At 40.6% G+C, this 18,520-nt stretch overlaps 1 protein-coding gene across 1 annotated transcript in view; it reads left to right on the top strand.

Annotated features, from left to right (window-relative positions):
* Nucleotides 1-18,520, top strand: part of tafa3a (TAFA chemokine like family member 3a) — a 171,902-nt gene that overhangs the window by 97,029 nt on the left and 56,353 nt on the right. The window contains exon 2 of the mRNA XM_033626071.2: nt 8,882-8,994. Coding sequence (XP_033481962.1) covers nt 8,883-8,994 — 112 coding nt within the window. The 5' untranslated portion in view covers nt 8,882. The remainder of the gene's footprint in view (nt 1-8,881; nt 8,995-18,520) is intronic.

Genomic DNA, 18,520 nt, shown 5'->3' on the forward strand with positions numbered 1-18,520 from the left:
CTCACCATTAATCTCTTAGGAAAAAGTACCTTGATATTATGATTGCAGTGGAATGTATTTTCACTGGTACCATATTAGCGGTAATTTATTTCCAAGACGAAAGCACATAATAAAGAAAAAATAACATCAAGGCATTAAATTAAAATAAAAAAACCTAAAGGAAAACAAATAACATAGACTGAAAAGATGAAGGCTGAAGCTTAAGCTTATTTTACCTACCATTTTTACTTAAAGCAGCTGTGCAGAACTTTTTACCATTAATAAAACTGTCCCTGTCAGGTCGGACACACAGCGGAAGTCAGCAAACCAGTATACGCCACCCGAGGTGGAAGTGATTCTGCTTGCCCGTAGCAGCCCGCAGCGATTAAACCACAGAAGAAGGAGCCGTGTTTACAGTGTTCTTCGAGTAAGCAGTACGAAACGGGCATTGCTGAACACGTAACACCTAACAGTTTTACCAGAGATGTATCTATGAGGACTTGGTTGTACTTTTGATGTCATGGCAGATAACGAAGGAGCATCATCTAAAATTATCTGTGGCTGTGACCATGAACACAAATATACAGCAGGTAGTTGTCCTCAGTTTATAAGAAATTCAGAGCTACACCAGAACATTTATGAACAGGTCTTACTTTACTACTAATTTGTGTGTAACGTTAGCATGTTAGCATGTTAGCATGTTTCCACTAATTACTTGGACTGACCTAACGTTAGTAGCGTTAGCTTTGCAAGCGAAGGCAGCTTTGCTGTGTTAGGATATGTTATGTCTTCACTGTGTATCTTCACATAAAAGAATACTCCGACGATTTGGGAGTTATGCCCTTTCTCTATCATTTTCATATTGAGACAACATGATCGGTATCTTTTTTGTGTCTGTACATCCAGTGGCTGGGTCTCAGCGTTTAGCATTGCGCTTATAGGGGGTCAGTATGTCCTGCGCTGTGATCCGCGGAGGGATACACCGATGAGCAGGCACAGACGTAGCTTGTAAACAAAACTCAGCTGTTTATTTAGCCTAGCGATATCTCCGCTCCCATTTTGCTGCACAGAATGGGATTCGGTGCTACCATCGTTGGGGAGATATATCATCAGGAGGAAAACCACCACAGAGAGTGCATCACAAGGAGTGAAAACTTTGCAGCAATCACTAATCCTGGCATGGTTGAAACTTTTTTTCATGTTCCTAAAATAAACTGGAAAAAAGGCCCCAGGCCTGCAGGAGCTGATGGACAGCTTTCAGTCGGGTGAGTAATATCGTCCGTGTCGTCTCTTTGTTTGCTTTTACCGAGTGACCTAGCGTACCTGTCCCAGAGCCAGCTGCAGCTGTTGCTCACCGGTGTATCACTCTGCGCAAGATATACTGACCCCCTACAAGTGCCATGCTAACCGCTGTCTCAATATGAAAATGATAGAGAAAGGGCATAACTCCCAAATCGTCGGAGTATTCTTTTCACATAATAATGCGGACTCAGCAGATGACTTGTTAACTGTTTATTCCTCCTTACACCGAACGTACACGGCTGCTTCTCATTGTTTCCAGTAGCACAACAACGGTTAATACATTACCCAGAATAACTTGAGGCTCACACTACTACGGTAGCCTTAGTAGCTCAAAATACACAACAGATTAGATTAGATCAGAACAGAAACATGACGAGAATTTACTGAGTAATTTTGCTGTTTCCACTAATTACTTGGACTGACCTTACGTTAGTTAATTCTCTCGCTCTCCAAAACAAATGCATGCGGTAATTGCCGGCTGCAGTCGGAATTTTACGACACCAGGCTGTGGGTGTCATACCGCTTCGACCAAAGGGGCGCTATAATCAACGAAAACGAAAAGTTCCGCACAGCTGCTTTAACATATTGTGATGAGTTACTCAACAACGGCTAAGTTTAAGTTAAAGCTACTCTTACCTTTCTTGCATTTCACACAGCACTAAGAAAAAATGTGAACATCCACAACTCCCGCCTCCCTCCAAAGTCCCATCCCCCTCCTCCTGCAACTCCACCTCCCTCCAAAGGCCTACTCCCCCCTCCTCCATTACGTCCTCATTACGTCTATGATAGACATAGGCGTTGCCAAGGTAACGCTATACACACGGAAGAGGAGAGCGAGTGTAACGTTACAACCGAGACAGTCAAACGCAACCCCGGAGTTTTAAAACTCAACCAGAGTCAGTGATGACTGATGAGTTTTAGAATAAGGTTACAGTGCTAACGTTAGATAGTAGTGTTAACGTTACTAGTAAGTGGAAACGCACGAGGAAGATAACGTTAATGTTTCAGAGGCTACGCTACAGTAGGCTAACGTTAGCCATTAGCAACTGCATGCTGTGTTGTCATATATAACGTTATGGCCTATGTTACATTAGAGGCAAACTAAAAATACCTGTCCAGCAGAAACTCTGCGACCATCTCGTCCCTTTTTAGCTCAGGATGAAGCTGCATCAGTCTTCGCCATCGCTCAAAAGCAGAGCCGATGTTGACCCGAGTTTTGGCTCTTGCAGCATCAAGTTCTCTCTTAGTGTTAGCTTTTTCTGCTATATTCTTTCTTTTGCCAACTGATTTCCCTGTTGGAGCGGCTGGAGGTGGAAGCAGGGGCCCGCATTTGTCTGCCATTGTTACGGAGAAAAGTTTATATCCACAAGCGTCCCTGTTATTAGTCTATTTGTTGTCTCACAGACTGTCTGTTACGTGAGCAGTTACGTCAGTCGGAGGCCTCCACATGGGGAAGACAGACAGGACACTCAGCCAATCATTGCGTTTGGTCCAAATGCAGTGATTGGTCAGAGTTTTCTACAGAACCATATGAGAATGGTACAGTTATGAGTTTTTATCTCTGGTGGAATTCATTTACATTTAGTGTGCCATCAGCTTATTAATAGCATTTTAACCTAAACAAAAAAAATGTAAAATTGTCGCTTTAAGCAAAAGAAAAAACAAACAAAAGACAAACAAAATAATAATTATCATTTAGTATTTTATTTTTTACCACTATATTCTTGAACATTTTATTTGAATTTGCAGACTGAACTACACAGTTTTAATTCCTTATCACAACTATTCTGCAACTTAAACCTCTGTGTAACCCTTTCTGTCTGCTCAGTTTAATTTTATTTATAAAGCCCAATATCACAAATCACAATTTGCCTCAGAAGGCTTTACAGCATACAACATCGATCTGTCCTTGGACCCTCACAGTGGATAAGGAAAAACTCCCCAAAAAACCCTTTAACAGGGAAGAAAATGGTAGAAACTGTATTGCTCTCTTTAATTTCAAACAGCTTCTGTTAGGAAATTATTTGTTTTGCTTTGTACATTATCTGTGCAGTTTTAAAATCAACAAGATCACAGAATTTTAAAGGATGTAAGTTAATAAATAGAGCATTGGTTGGTTCATAATATTTAGCTAGATTCTTAAAGCTCTATACTGAAAAATGAAAATTGGGTATGCATTGGTTTTGTATGTGTTTACCCATACCTCTGCACAGTAGGTAATGTATGGAACTATGAGACCACAATACAGTCTATATAGTGACAAGATGTCTTTAGTTTTATATAATAATGGGATTGTTTTCGCCATTTTTGTCTTTTGCCTTTTTATACACTTGTTCTATTCGCTATGGTACTGGCAACAGTACAAGTAGTGTACTATGGTAGGTGATACATGGCAGCGTGTAGGATTTAACCAACTGAAAACCCCTCCGCTAACCTCTTGCTTATGGTCACCCATGGTAGTCTTCTGGTAACATAGAAATGCTGCAGGCCAGGGCTGTTGTTTGTCCGTTCTGGGCTGCTGTAGAAACAAAATGGCGGACTCTGTGGAAGAGGACCCGCTCCATGCCTGGATATGAAGGCCTCATTTTAAACTAACAAAAACACAACCGTCAGTTTCAGGTATAGCCTGGTTCCAGACCATAGACCCCGCCCACTCAACTGAGTAGGCTTGCATCTCTGGTCTGGCATACTTCAATGAATTTGCGATTTATCTCGTCCAAACGCTGGACAGACCAATGAACGCCGGGGGTCTAGCGATTAGCCAGTCAGCGCCACGCTGATGTCAAGTTGTACGCTGGTGGGTAACTGGTGAGGATAGCAACAATGGCGACCGCTACAGATCCTACAGACCACATTGACGATGCTATCGAGGTATTTCGCCACTACTCGCGTTAATGGAGGACCAAATTAAGGAAGCTGCTAAACTGGATTTAACGGCGATGCAGCTGGGCGTGCACGACGACGGAGACATTTTAAATGGGCAATGCTCGCTTGTTTTCGGCACCCCCGAGGCATGGATACTAATGACGTCAGATTCTGGGTGAGTCGTTGATCTCTACTGATTGGTTAGGGAAAAAATCAAATTCCCTCCCCCTTGTAAATCGCCTTCAATGGAAGCCATGTCAGACTGAAGGTTCGGGGAGCTTCAGTCTGACACTCAGGCTATTTCAGGTAATTATACCTAGGTAGTACCTTTAATATATTTTCAGGCATCCCATTAATATTCAAAATTGTCCCCAATGTGTTGATAAAGAATATATAGCAAATGTAATCATTATCATAAATAAACCTAACAAACAAATTACTATTATTATTATTATTACCAGTTTTAGTATTATGTTGTACTGCAGTTCTACGTATGGTTTGTTGCCCTTTCCCAGCAGAAGCTGTTGCCCGACTGCTGTGAGCAGGTCCAATGAATGTCAATCACTGTCCTGCCTCTTTATTTCATTACTTTAAAATTTATTGAAAAAGTCAAAGCTGAAATGTGATATGAGTGTTACGTAGGCTATGTCAATGTGGATTGTTATAGTTTCTCTAAAGTGTTAGTATGCTATAAAAATGTCATAAAAAAAGTCATAAAAATGTCATAAAGAAGTCAAAGTGTGTGTACTTCTTCTGGGCGGTCCTCAATCATATGCTGGCTCCCTGAAATGGCACTCAGTCATCAAAATTTTGAAAGCTCGTGATCTAAGGGTTTTGTTAATAATGCTCTAAAATGGTCAGTTTAGCTGTTAAATTGTTAATAAAAATCTTTTATTGGTTGGGATGCAAAATGTATGGGTTGAAAATGTTAATATTAAATACGGCCCTGAATTGTACACTAATAAAAACATAGATATGATTTCTATATTTAATCTCTGCCAGTAGATCTCCCAAAATCCTAAACACTGCTCCTTTAAACAGTAAGTCTACAATGTTATACAGTATGCTCTTAAATGACAATTTGAATTGTAGCAATAATGAATTGAGGGACGTTGGTATTAATAAAGTTGTTTATAAGTCAGTTAATTGGCAGAGCTAGTCTTTTCTAAGCAAAAATGACTTATGTAAATCAATAGAATTTGTTTCATGTGATATTAGACTGCATATCTTTACATTTGGACTGCATGTTAAAATAGTTTTTCCATCATTAATAGGATCTGAAGTTGTATTTGTTGCTCACTGCTGTTTGTGGGATTCTTTCCTCTGAGTCACAGCAGCAGGAACGACATGTGCATCTCCAAAGTGAGAGAGCTACTGTGGCCCAGCAGTGGTAACTCCATTAATTATTCATAACTATTAATTATCCCTGACATAGCGACAGGATCGGTCAGGATCTAACAGATCTAATTGACCTTCTGTACTTTTTTACACTTCAGGGGACAGATAAGCTGTCACACACAGATTCTAAGTTCATAGGCTGCAGTCAAGTCATCTCGTACACAGCGCACCAGCTGTCCTCAAGTTCAGTCCTGATCTCCGTCTGAGATGTTGGGACATTTTTATTTTACTGTAAATAAACTCTAGAAAGTAAAAAATAATTATTCTGCCCTGTTTAGGTTAATATTACAGGTATATTTGATTTTTGCTGCTTACGATTCATTCAGTGTCTCACAATATTTGCAGTGGTGCCATTATTGTGCTCATGAATGGGACCCCCATAATTATTTAAATGAATAACAAAAAAGCAACAAGCAGTAACAATGAAAACACACTTTCTTGTACCATAAGTTAATGTAGTTAGATAAACGTATCACTACACACAGACAGAAATTACACTGGAGGAAACTGTAAATTCACCTAATGTTTTTTGTGAGCACCACAGACAGAATATTTGGGATGAGTTATGTTCATAATTTGAGGTATAATTGTATTTTGGGACTTGGTGCTTCACGGGAATGAACTTTTATAAATAGTTACAGCCTTTTTGGACCAGGTTTTGTAGGTGCAGGTGAATGAAATTTAATTTGTGGTGCTCACAGCATTGAAAGAAATCATTTAAAATTCAACATCAGTGCCTTACAGTGCAACCTTAAAATTAGTGCCCAATACAATAGAAGTACATTTTCATGGGAATATTTTCTACTGAACAAACAGTCCCTATAAAGTAAGATGTGCAGAAATGTTCTCCTCCACTGTATTGGTGTGGAGACTGAAATCTCACAGACAGAACCTCTCTACTAAGATTATACACCTTAAACCCTCCACCACCACCACCACCACCACCACTGGAAAACAGAACATAAACAATCTTTCTTCAGCTGGTTGTCTAAAGCTGGCTGATTTATATTTTTTGAGATCATCACTGAATGTATTTGCAGGTTTGTAGCCAGCTATCTGCACAACACATAGATATCCTATTTTACTAAAGAACCATTTTGCGGTAGCTTACCTTAAAGGCGCTGTATGTAAGAATGCGGCCAAAGCGATTACTGCACTCAAATTCAAAATACTGCCGCGAGTCGTGTCCGCCCCCCCCTCCCCTACAGATTTGAGGTTGCTGGACAGCGGCACGCTGGAAACTGATTTGTTTGCCCACGGGTGGCTGCCGTGGCAGGGCCGCGTCGCCGCGTCATGGATCTTCTGTTTTCCAGCGTACTGTTCGAGCAAGTCCAGCTTCTCTGCTGCTAACGTTGCTGCCGGGATACAGCTGAGGAGACTGCTAATGCTATGTACTGGGACACTGCTAATGCTGCTTGCTGTGCTGCTGTAGCTCAGTCGTAACTGTAACTGATGCTGAGACTCTACTGACTGCGTGACTGGTAGACAGCGGTGGGTGGCGCAACAGGCCAAAACACAAATTCAAAACATAAACATGATTTGCGGACTGTAAAAATGTTTTTTAAATGCGAATATTCTGGCTGTACTATTGTTGTCGGTGAGATCAGTATGTTATATGAACATTATTCCTTAGTCTCTGTGACATATTAGGATGATTTTACGACTATTTGCTTTATATTTCTTACATATAGCTCATTTAAGTATTTCCATTTCATGTTACCTAATAGGCCTGCTTCTACTCCACTAGCCAATATTGTAGCCTACGTTTTACTCCACTAGGTGATATGATGTTTACACATACAGTGCTCCAGGGATGACGTTTGTAGGCCGACACGGAAGTTAGCATTGCCCTGGTTAGTTTTTCAAAAAGCCTGTGGGATTTTTCCTGTGGATTTTGGATTATGGCAGAAAATAAATTCTAGCACACACAAACATTTATGATACTTTGAAGTGTAAATTCAATCGCCAAAGGTAAAAAACTGACGTCAGGCTATAAACGAACAACACCGCGGTGGCATGACTTCACATCGCCCCCACAGCACGGCTGTAAACGCGTGTTCGGCATGGTGATGTTTTGTAGTCTCATTTAGCCACTTGTTAGCATCCACCCTTTTTAAGACAGATAAAAGCTTCAAAATTCACAATAGGAGTATTTGCCTGTATAGTTTATGTCATAGAACAAAACGTGGAAGTCTCTTAAGATTGTGTTAACCACAGTATTTCAGGTATCTCACCAAAAACCCACTGACTTGTGGGAGTGCTAATATGCTAACTCAAGATTTCAGATGCAGGACTTTTACTTGTAACACAGTGTTTTCTGCACAGTTGTAATGTTACTTTTACTTCAGAAAATATCTGAAAACTTCTTCCACCTCTGTATATCATTACACCTGAAAGCACTTTTATTTTGTCGAATTAACATTTGATAAATGAACATACTCGCAGGGTTAGTTGGTGTAGGCCTAGAACTGTAGCTGGTAAGCTATTAACATGCTAGCCAGCTGGGAATATGCTAGCCTTTGCATTCATAATGTATCCAAGTGTCTTTCTTTTCTGTCTGTACTTAGATGTTTGTTTGTTGTCAGGGTTGAACATCATGTCATCAAATAAAGTGTTATTGAAGAAGGGGAAAAAAGCGTATCCAGCTAACGAGCTTGCTAACTTGCAGCTAGCAAGGTTTTTAGCTGGGTTGCTAGTGGGACCATTAGTTTACACGGTTATTCAGAAGTCATATTTGTATCACTACCTTCTGTCTCATAAGTGTCTGCATATAACGTCTCTTTTCTTTTAACATTTATACTCCAACGGAGGAGGTAAAGTAAAGCTGGATTGTGTAGCACAGCTAATAAGCTACAATAGCTTCCTCTCTTTGCTGTTCCCGAAGGTCAGCAGCACCCACAAGACATATGCTACTCTTTAATGACGTGTCAAAGTTTACAAAAGTTGAACTTGAAACATTAGGCACAGATTTACTTCAGCGCCATGAGAAAATCCACTGGTTGTTGTGTTTACAAGTGACCCTGTTGCTGGTATGTGTCGTTGTACTTCTTTACACCTCCTGGCAGTATGTATCCACATTTTGTGCACCGCGGGGAACCATATTGTGTGTGGCCCTCAGCAGGCTTATCCTCAACACAGCAAAGGCGTCCAGTTTAAGCTCTGTAGATCCAAGCTTTGTGATTTCAGGAGTTACTATAATTGACCACCTCTGACTGCCAAGCTGAAGCTCTGGGAGCTTGTTGGCATGAGCTCAAGTGAGCCAGTCTGCACATCTGAGTGTTTGTGTGATGCAAATATGGCTGACCGCTAATTTTTTTTTTGTCTTCCTTTTTTCCAGAATGCGGGAGAGGGACCTACAGAGCATGTGCAGAAGGGCGCTGCTGCTGACCGTCTGTATGGTGTCTCTGTGGGGACAACTGACCAGTGCATCATCACACAGAAGCCACATAGGTACAACACTGCATGTGTTCCTCTTTGTTACTATTCCAGGGCATCGTGCCCAGACCAACCAAAGTCTGCTACTACTGGCTGCTACTAACAGCTTGACTGGAGATGCCAAGGATTAAAGAAAAGAACGGGTGTAATTTTTATTCACTCATATTCTCCCAGTTACAGACTGATCCAGAAAACAGTTTTTAATGTATTTTTGAAAATAATGGGAGCTTTAGACTTCACAAGGGCAGGAGAACAGATAGTGGCAGCATCAGGCTGTTGCAAATACACCAGCAGGGCAGACAGTTCATGGGCATTATTTGGAAGAAAAACAAACAAACAAAAAAAGAAGTGCATGCAGAATTATACAAACAGTAACAAGGCATTATCTTTAAAAGGGCCAGTTCACCCCCCCCTAAGAACACATATTTTCATCTTACATTGAGTGCTGTTTATCAGTCTAAATTGTTTTGGTGTAAATTCCCCACTGTTGGAGATATCGGCTGTAGAGATGTCTGCCTTTTCTCAAACATAACAAACTATCGCACTCTGCTTGTGATGCTCATGTGCCAAAAACATATATTTGAAAAACTCAACAGTAGCTATAGACACTAAAAACAGACATATATGCTTGGGGTGTTGCTGTTGATTGCAAAAAATGATTAGTGTGGAGAAATGTAAAGCCACCAACTGTCCAACAATGGAGGGAAGGATTGAATAGTGTATATTTGACGGAAAGCATAACGGCCAAGCTCCAATTTAGGGCCGATGTTTTCATCATTAAGTGGACACCAGTAATACTACAGTTGCCGAGACTAAGGACTAAGATTAAGGACACAACTTTCCTGTAACCCTAGTGGAGGGGAGGAGTTTGATTGATACTGTCCACATCCAACTGAGGCCATAAACACAGGTGAATTTGTGATTGTGTAGAGGTATGTATAATGCTGATAGAATGACAATTGACCTATGGCCAAGCCCCGCCCTCACATGTGATGAGCCAATCACAGTGCGTATAGCCATTCCCATATACTCGGACATTCTCTGCCTGGATGTCCATTGAAATGCATTACAGAAAGTCAGTTTTGCTCAGTTTTCTGAGCTTTTTCGGAGAATTGGAGTTTCAAAATGGTCAAATGGTGTGCATGGGGTACTCTGACACAAGGTATCCTGAGAGGCTGGGTGACGAGGTGTATTTTTTACACTTTAAACCACATCTCAACCGAGAAAAGTGTCTCCTTTGGATAAAGTTGTGTGGTAATGTTAGACCACAACATCAACTCAACGTGAATAAGATTAACAAGAATGTCTACATCTGTTCTAAGGTAAGTCAACATTGTGTTTGAGGCAACGTATTGTCACTTTGCTGGAAAGAAATATAAAGTTATCTTTAACATCTCTAGCTAACGTTAGCTAAAGTTAGCCTAACGTTAGCTCCTAGCTGCGTTGTTCATCATGTCACCTTGTTTGCTGGGAGTTCATTAGCCTATTTTGTTCTAGTTTTGTACTTTGGTGATCGTACATCATTGTTACCTGTTGTCCAAAGGGCTCTAGTAAAGCTAACGTTAACTTCTGCTTCATTAACTTATCTGTAATCGCAGAGATAACAAAGGTTGGCAAACGTTATGCTGAATGATTCAGTGTAAATACTGTAGCACCAAACTAACGGAGAGACACTCTTGGTAAAGATGGTAAAAAGGCCGTTATCCTTTTCTCATATTCTGAGCCAAAAACCTTAACTTCAGTGGCACTTTAACTTGTTGTCTTTGATGGCGACAGCAACGAGATGCGATTCACAAGCGTACACTGTGACCTGTAAATTTTGGCTTGTAATTTAAGTTTTTCATCGACCTTCTCAACAATAAAATGATTCATATATCCCTCCAATGCGTAGTTTAGGCCCTTTTGGTTACTTCTCAATGACATCTGATCGTTATGTCCCCAAAAAACATCAATTGCCTCCTGCGAAATGCCGTGTACTGTGACACCTGCCATAGCGCCGGTCACTGAATGTTGATAGTTTGTCCGAGTGAGTGGAGGGGGGCGTGGCTTAGCCATAGGTCAATTGATTGCCTGTGTCTGTGTTGCCTCTGTATACAATATAAACAAGATAGGTTGATGCAAAGCTTATATTTGTTATGTGATACATCATGCAAGTTTGTTCTCTGATATGACTACATCTGATTGAATTTTAAAATTAAAGTCAGTTAAAAATAAAAGGAAAACTCAACAGCAATGTCTCTATCCGGAAATTATGACCTGGTTACTGAAGATAATCCACAAACCTTGTTGTGAGCAGTTTTATGTAGGGACTATTTTCTTTCTACCAAACTACCTACATCCGCCAACTGTATCACTGCACAGAAGAAAGCATGCATCTTCTTATTGCATCTTCCTTAGCTGAGCTGTAACGTTAGCTCAGGTGAGCTAGCAGTAGATGCACACTTCCTTTGGCAGGGTGATATGGTTGGTGAAAATAGTTCCTTCATGAAACTGCTCACAACAAGGTCTGTGGATTATGTTGAGTATTCGGGTCATGATTTCTGGAAAGAGACATTGATGTTGAGTTTTTCAGATGTCTTTTTTTGGTGCTTTGAGCACCACAAGCTGAGTGCTGTCTAGTCATATTATATTGGAGAGAAGGCAGACATCTCTATGGCCGATATCTCAGCAACTCACACCAAAACAATTTAGATTGATAAGTAGCACTGTAGGTAAGAAATAATATGTATTTTTGATTTTGGGTTGAACTGTCCCTTTAAGGCTGAATCCAAATGTCCAGACATCCCCGCTTTGCAGACTCACAGACTTTGCAGGTGCGTTCACAGGAAGTCTAGGAGTGCTGGGGGCTGTCCAAATCCACAATTCAGCCAGTCCACAAGGGGCCTCAAGCGGACTTCCTGCAGACTTCAGAGAGTCCATTTGGGGTGCAGATACCAGCAGACTTCACTAATCTAATTGCCTATAACTCATTGCAATACGGACATGATGTAGGTTTTTCTACTGAAAAAAAAAAAGTAAGAAGAACAGAGATATGTAGAAGTATAGGCTGTAGAGTGTGGTCTATCAGGCTGTGTAGTGTAATAGGCAAAAAAAAATGGCTGAAGAGATGTAGAGAGAGAAAAAGATGTATTATACATTATTGTTTAATCACAAAAAAAAAGCTATACATGGGAAATGTAGTATCTTGTTATCTGCAGGAACAGATAAGTAGGCACTATTCATTAACTTATATGACATATATATGAATATAACAGCAGCGATAGTTGAACGTTTCCATGGCAATGAGTAAAACGGTCTCGAGTGCCGTCTATCAGCCACTTGCAGTCCTGTATGTATCTGTAGTTATTAAACTGACTCTTTCAATTCCTTTTTACTGCTTTAAGAGAAGGTTTTACTAAAGCAAACTGGCAAAGAGCTCCTAAAAATATAAGCATGTTTTTCAAAGCCATTTTTTTTAAAATCCTCAACAGTAAATCATCCCAATCGGACAGTACGATGCATCATAACAAATAGGATACAACTGATACTGTATCAGGAAATCATAACACATAACTTGTAGGGTGATTCAGATGAATTATAGTTCTCTCCCTGACTGCGTCCTCGACAAACAATCACAACCAATTCTTTACAGCCCAGGTCAGTCACATGTGTTGAGCACAGTTCACCTCACTGGCTTTTTCAAGAGAAACTGATATAATTAGCCAAGCCTTCTGGGTTTCTGTGTTCACCAGCAAAGCACAGATTTACTGTAAGGTTGCGTTTTTGTGCAGTCATGCAAGTCGAGCATCACACGGAAAAAATACCAGTACATTAAGTGTGTGCATGAATCTGTGTGTGTGTGGATGTGGCAGGGGACAAGACCTTTCAAAGTGCATTTCCTTAATGGAGAGATGGCCTGATCCCTGAGCGTGTCGGTGGAAACTTTGACTACACATTGAAATAATGAGCCTTGTTCCATTGGAGAACAAACAAACACTGCAGGAGGAATGGCTCCATGATCGCCAAAGACAACAACATGACCAGCAAAAGACTTTGATAGGGCATCAAAATCCAAGGCTGTGACAGGGTGGACTGCATGGAGAGAGGATGCACATTATATGAAACAAAATGCATCATAGCAGTCACCTTGTTGAGGTGTGGTTTAAATCAAGCCGACGACAGAAGACGAAAAAGCTGTGACAGCAGAATTAACTCTCTGTCAGCCAAATTTTTGACTTCACAGGCTGTTGGATACTTCTACCATTTAATAGCTTCATTTCAGATTCACCTGAGGAGAGACTATGGGACAAGGGAGGGGACTGAATGTTATATCAGTTATGTTATGTGTGAATGTATGTAAGGGGGATACACTTGAAATGGTTGGATTGGAGTCCTCCAGGAAAAATTGAGCATCAAACACTTAATTTCCTCCATTCTGGTGAATTTTTCTGCATCAGTTCATGGTGAAAATGTCTTTGAATTTTTCAAAATTAAAGACTTTTGCTACTTTAATCTTTTTATGGAAAGGGGCAAGTGCACATGTTCTAAATATAGAGGGAGACGTGTCACGTGTCCCCCTAGAAATCTACACTGATGCATGTTGCTGTGTCTGTAATCCACACTTTATACTACTACTATAAATTACACACTGTATACTAAACTTCACATCTTCACATACTCAAGAAATAAATGTACTGTACTGATGTGCACAGAGGCATCAATTAAGCAGTGACTTTGGAAAGCTGCTGCTGATGTAACATTTTGAAACTTTGCAATCAGGAAGCTAAATGTTTGTCCAAAGATTTACTACTTAATGTTTTTGTTACGAGATGTCAAAACCTAGTTGAAATAAATGTGCAATATGGATGTGAGATGCAGTGTGTATATTCTGCTCAGCATCTTTAGTGACAATGAAAAGCAGCTTCTCTCACCCTTTTTCTCCATGAAAACAATCAAGAAACCTGAGATAAAAAAAAACCACAATGTAAGTGTGCACGTCCCCTCTCCATGTACTGCTACCATTTGATTTGAAGAACAATGCCACAAACTTTAGACAAAAATGTGCTTTAGATTTGTGGTAACAATGTGGGAAATGCTCTCACCTCTTTCAACCCAACAATGCCCCCATGAGCAAAGTGAGGTCTACACGGAAATGCTTTTCTCAGAGATTAGTGTGGAAGAACTGGCCTGCACAGAGCGCTGACCTCAACCCCATCCAGCACCTTTGAGATGAACTGGAACATGAGCTAGGCCTTATCAGCAGTCGACTTCACTAATGCCGTTGTGGCTGAATGCGGGAAAATCTCTGCAGCCAAGGCTCAAAATCTTGCCAAAAGCCTTGTCAGGAGAGTGGAGGCTGTTAAAGTAGCATGACTGGTTATTGTTCAGCTCTATCACCAGAAGAAAATGTTGGCATTATATGTTTCTGCAAACCACAAATAAATTTCATTTGCATGTTTTATATGTGTAACGTTTCTTCGGTGACGTAATCCAGTATATGAGCTAAATTGGAGGGAACAGTGGATGGTGTTGCATGACAAGCTGCAGACTACTGTTCGAGACCAACAGACAACAAAACCATTTATATTTTTTAGGAATTCATTGCTGTGTTTCCAGTGGCTTTTAGGTTCCAATGGTGGGTGTTTATCAGCAGCCACTGGTTTTCCATCTGCTTTTTAGGCTCCAGTAGAGGGTGGGTAGTAGTGATCCATCGGTGTTTCTGTATTGGCTTTTTCAGCTCCAATTGTGGCTGTTTTGTAGCAACCTTTTTATGTTTTTTCATCAGCTTTTTACACTCAAACCATGGCTGTTTGTTTCGCAACGCATTTGCATTTTTCAAGTGGCTTTTGGGCTCCAGTCATAGCTGTTTTGTAGTGAGTTGCTGGTGTTTATCCATCTGCTTTTTAGGCTATATCATGGGTGTTTTGTAGCAACCTGCCTGTGTTTTTCTATTGGCTTTTTAGGCTCCAATCATGGGTGTTTTTTAGTGACCCATCTGCATTTTTCAGTGGCTTCTAGGCTCCAATCGTGAGTGATTTGTATTGACTTGCTGGTGTTATTTCATCTGCTTTTTAGGCCTTAATCGTGGGTGGTTTGTTGTGACCTGTTTGTGTGTATCTAGTGGCTTTTAGGCTCTAAACGTGGGTGTTTTGTAGCTACTTGCCCATGTTTTTCCATCTGGTTTTTAGGTTTCAATCGTGGGTGTTTTGTAGCGACCGCCCTGTGTTTTTCCATCTGGTTTTTAGGCTTCAATCGTGGGTGTTTTGTAGCAACTGGCCTGTGTTTTTCCATTGGCTTTTTAGGTTCCAATCATGGGTGTTTTTTGCAACCTATTTGCATCTTTTCAGTGACTTCTAGGTTCCATTTGTGAGTGATTTGTAGCGACTTTATGGTGTCTTTTCATCTGCTTTTTTGCCTTAATCGTGGGTGTTTTGTAGTGACCTGTCTGTGTTTATCCAGTGGCTTTTAGGCTCCAATCATGGTTGTTTTGTAGCGACTTGCCAATGTTTTTCCATCTGTTTTTTAGGCTTCAGTCGTGGATGTTTTGTAGCAACCGGCCTGTGTTTTTCCATTGGCTTTTTAGGCTCCAACAATGGGTGTTTTTTGCAACCTATTTGCATTTTTCCAGTGACTTCTAGGTTCCATTTGTGAGTGATTTGTAACGACTTGCCGATGTTTTTTCATCTGCTTTTAAGGCCTTAATCGTGGATGTTGTGTAGTGACTTGTCTGTGTTTATCCAGTGGCTTTCAGGCTCCAAATGTTGGTGTTTTGTAGCGACTTGCCGCTGTTTTTCCATCTTCTTTGTAGGCTTCAATCATTGATGTTTTGTAGCAACCTGTCTGTGTTTTTCCAGTGGGTTTTTGGGCCGTAATCATGGGTGTTTTGTAGCAACCTGTCTGTGTTTTTCCAGCAGGTTTTTGAGCCCTAATCATGGGTGTTTTGTAGCAACCTGTCTGTGTTTTTCCAGCGGGTTTTGGGGCCCTAATCATAGGTGTTTTGTAGCAACCTGTCTGTGTTTCTCCAGCAGGTTTTTGGGCCCAAATTCTGGGTGTTATGTAGCAACTGGTCTGTTTTTCCATTGGCTTTTTAGGCTCCAATTATGGTTGTTTTTTAGCATCCCATTTACATTTTCCAGTGGAGCTCCAGTCTTGGGTGTTTGTCACGACATGCAGGTGTTTTTTCATCTGCTTTTTAGGTTTCAATCATGGGTGTTTTGTCGCAACCTGTGTGTGTTTATCCTGTGGATTTTAGGCCCTGATCGTGGGTGTTTTGTAGCACCTTGCTGCTGTTTTTCCATCTGCTTTTAAGGCTTTAATCATAGGTGTTTTGTAGAGACCTGTCAGTGGGATTGTGCCTAACCACATGTTAATCACAGTATTGCTAAAATCGTGAATTTCAACATCTCCACAGCATAATTAAGTGCCACGTGTCAACATTATTTTGGCGACTGGGTTGTTTTGTTTGAGGTTACACATAAATCACACTACAAGTGCACTGTTCAGGGGTCCACATACTTTTGGCCACCGCACATCATTTATGGGGAACCACACGTTTACTTTTCACCTTCTCATGCCTCTAATCAATACACTCAATATTTTCTGAATATATTTGATGATTGTAGACTGACAGTAGAGTGGTAAATCCCACTTGTTTGACTGCCAACATGTTGGATAAACAATTTAATCTCCAGGCTTACACCGCTGTCTCTCTGGTTTTGCATTTGTCCCGCTCTTGTGGTTTGTGCACTTATTTGTGTGATTTATTAGGAGGGAGAGAGGGGGCCAGCACAAGTAGCCTTGCCCCGTTCTCCCCGGGCTACACTGACACTTAGGTAATCACGCAGCCTGTCCCCGAGCTACAGAGGTCAAGTCAAGGTGGGCCCAGTAAACAAACCTCTTTAGCCCCTCTGTTTATTGAGGTGGGGGCTTCACCAAAGCAATTGAACCTTTCACTAGAGCCTGACTGGAGCATGCTGGGCTTACAGCACGCACACATAACCTCTGTAATAAGACCATTGCATCCCCAGAGCACCATCTGCATTCATTAGCTAGTCATGAAAGAGTGGAGAGGGAGAGGAAGGGCGAGTGGTCTGGATAGAGGGTGAGCGTGATAACAAGTACCCTTCGGCTGTGCAATTTGTTTTGGTCCTGTCGATAGGGTTTAGACTGATGATGTGACCAGGTCAGATGGCGGCCTCATTACTCAGCTATTTAGATACTTGGATACTTTTTTCTTAACAGTATCTCACTCTGTCTCATTTAAAAAGCAGTAATCAAGCTCTCTGTGGTTTGTTGGTCAGTGTCTGCGAGGGCAAATGCTGAAATGTGGTAGAGAGGAAAACAGGCGTGAAAAACACATTTCCCGCTGAGGCTGTGTGATGCAACATGGCAGCAGCTCCCCCTTTTGAGATAAAAATGCTCTAAGCGCTGCCGCTTACAGGTCGTAAACTCTGTTACATTTTTAAATATAAAGCATTAAGCCGCATGGCTCACGGATAGCTCCACAAATTGGAATCAAAATGACTTTGGAGCTCAGGTTTACGTTGGGTTTAAATCAAGGTCCCGTTCTATATTCACATGCACACAAGGGGCCACGCTGCCTTATTAATAAGATGAAACTGCACTGGTTCTCATTTGAATTCAGTGGAATATTTCCATATTTGCTTATGGTAGAGACTTTCTAAAAACTGTGTGATGCACTCTAATGGCTCATTCTCCAGCTGATTTTCATGCCTCAGGGGATTTTTTTTAATTTTTTTTTTGTATTCTATGCAAATTGGCTTTAACTTTTTCCCACTTTATTTTCAGTGTTTCATATTAGGAACAAACTGATTCTCCGGAGCCCACACTAATGGCAGAATCCAACATATACTTTTAAAATTTTTTGCCTGACATTAACTTTTTCTTCTCTCCCAACTGTCCCAGTCAGATTAATTCTTTAGAAAAGATATATTAGGCTGTGTCACATTAATAAAAAATTGTAAATGTAATATACTTAGATAAATTAGAATTGTTTCTCTGTGCCAGCCTGGAGGGGAAAAGCCTGTGAAGAGAGCTTTTCATGCTTGATGGATCTTGATGAAAACCAGGCAGCAGCAGAGTTCTTTTTTTAGTGTTAAAAGGCTTAGATTATTTTAGAAATTCAAAATAATATAATTTGTGACAGTCCAACTTCAAATAGCTCTAGGGTAGATTTAGTCATTGTGATTTGAACAATGGAAATGATTATTTTTTTATTCACAGTGTACTGGTAAAGAAATATTTAAAGGGGAAATTGCTGGATGATTGAAAAAAGAAGTTTATCTTTATAATGCATGGTAGTCTCCTCATTTTATACTTAACCACTGTCTACTTTTCTCTTTGTTAACATTTTCAATGGAGTCTCTAAACTGACAAAATGTAGTGAAAGATTACCTCACAAGCCAGATGCCTGACCTTTTACACAATGTTGTCAATTCCAGAGTTCAAATATTAATCAGGACTAGGGCTCAATAACTGTGAGGCAGTGGTTTTCAAACTTTTTGTGCCCAAGGCACACCAATGGGCAAGCCAAAATCACAAG

This window comes from Epinephelus lanceolatus, chromosome 1, assembly GCF_041903045.1.
Source record: "Epinephelus lanceolatus isolate andai-2023 chromosome 1, ASM4190304v1, whole genome shotgun sequence".
Taxonomy (NCBI): domain Eukaryota; kingdom Metazoa; phylum Chordata; class Actinopteri; order Perciformes; family Serranidae; genus Epinephelus; species Epinephelus lanceolatus.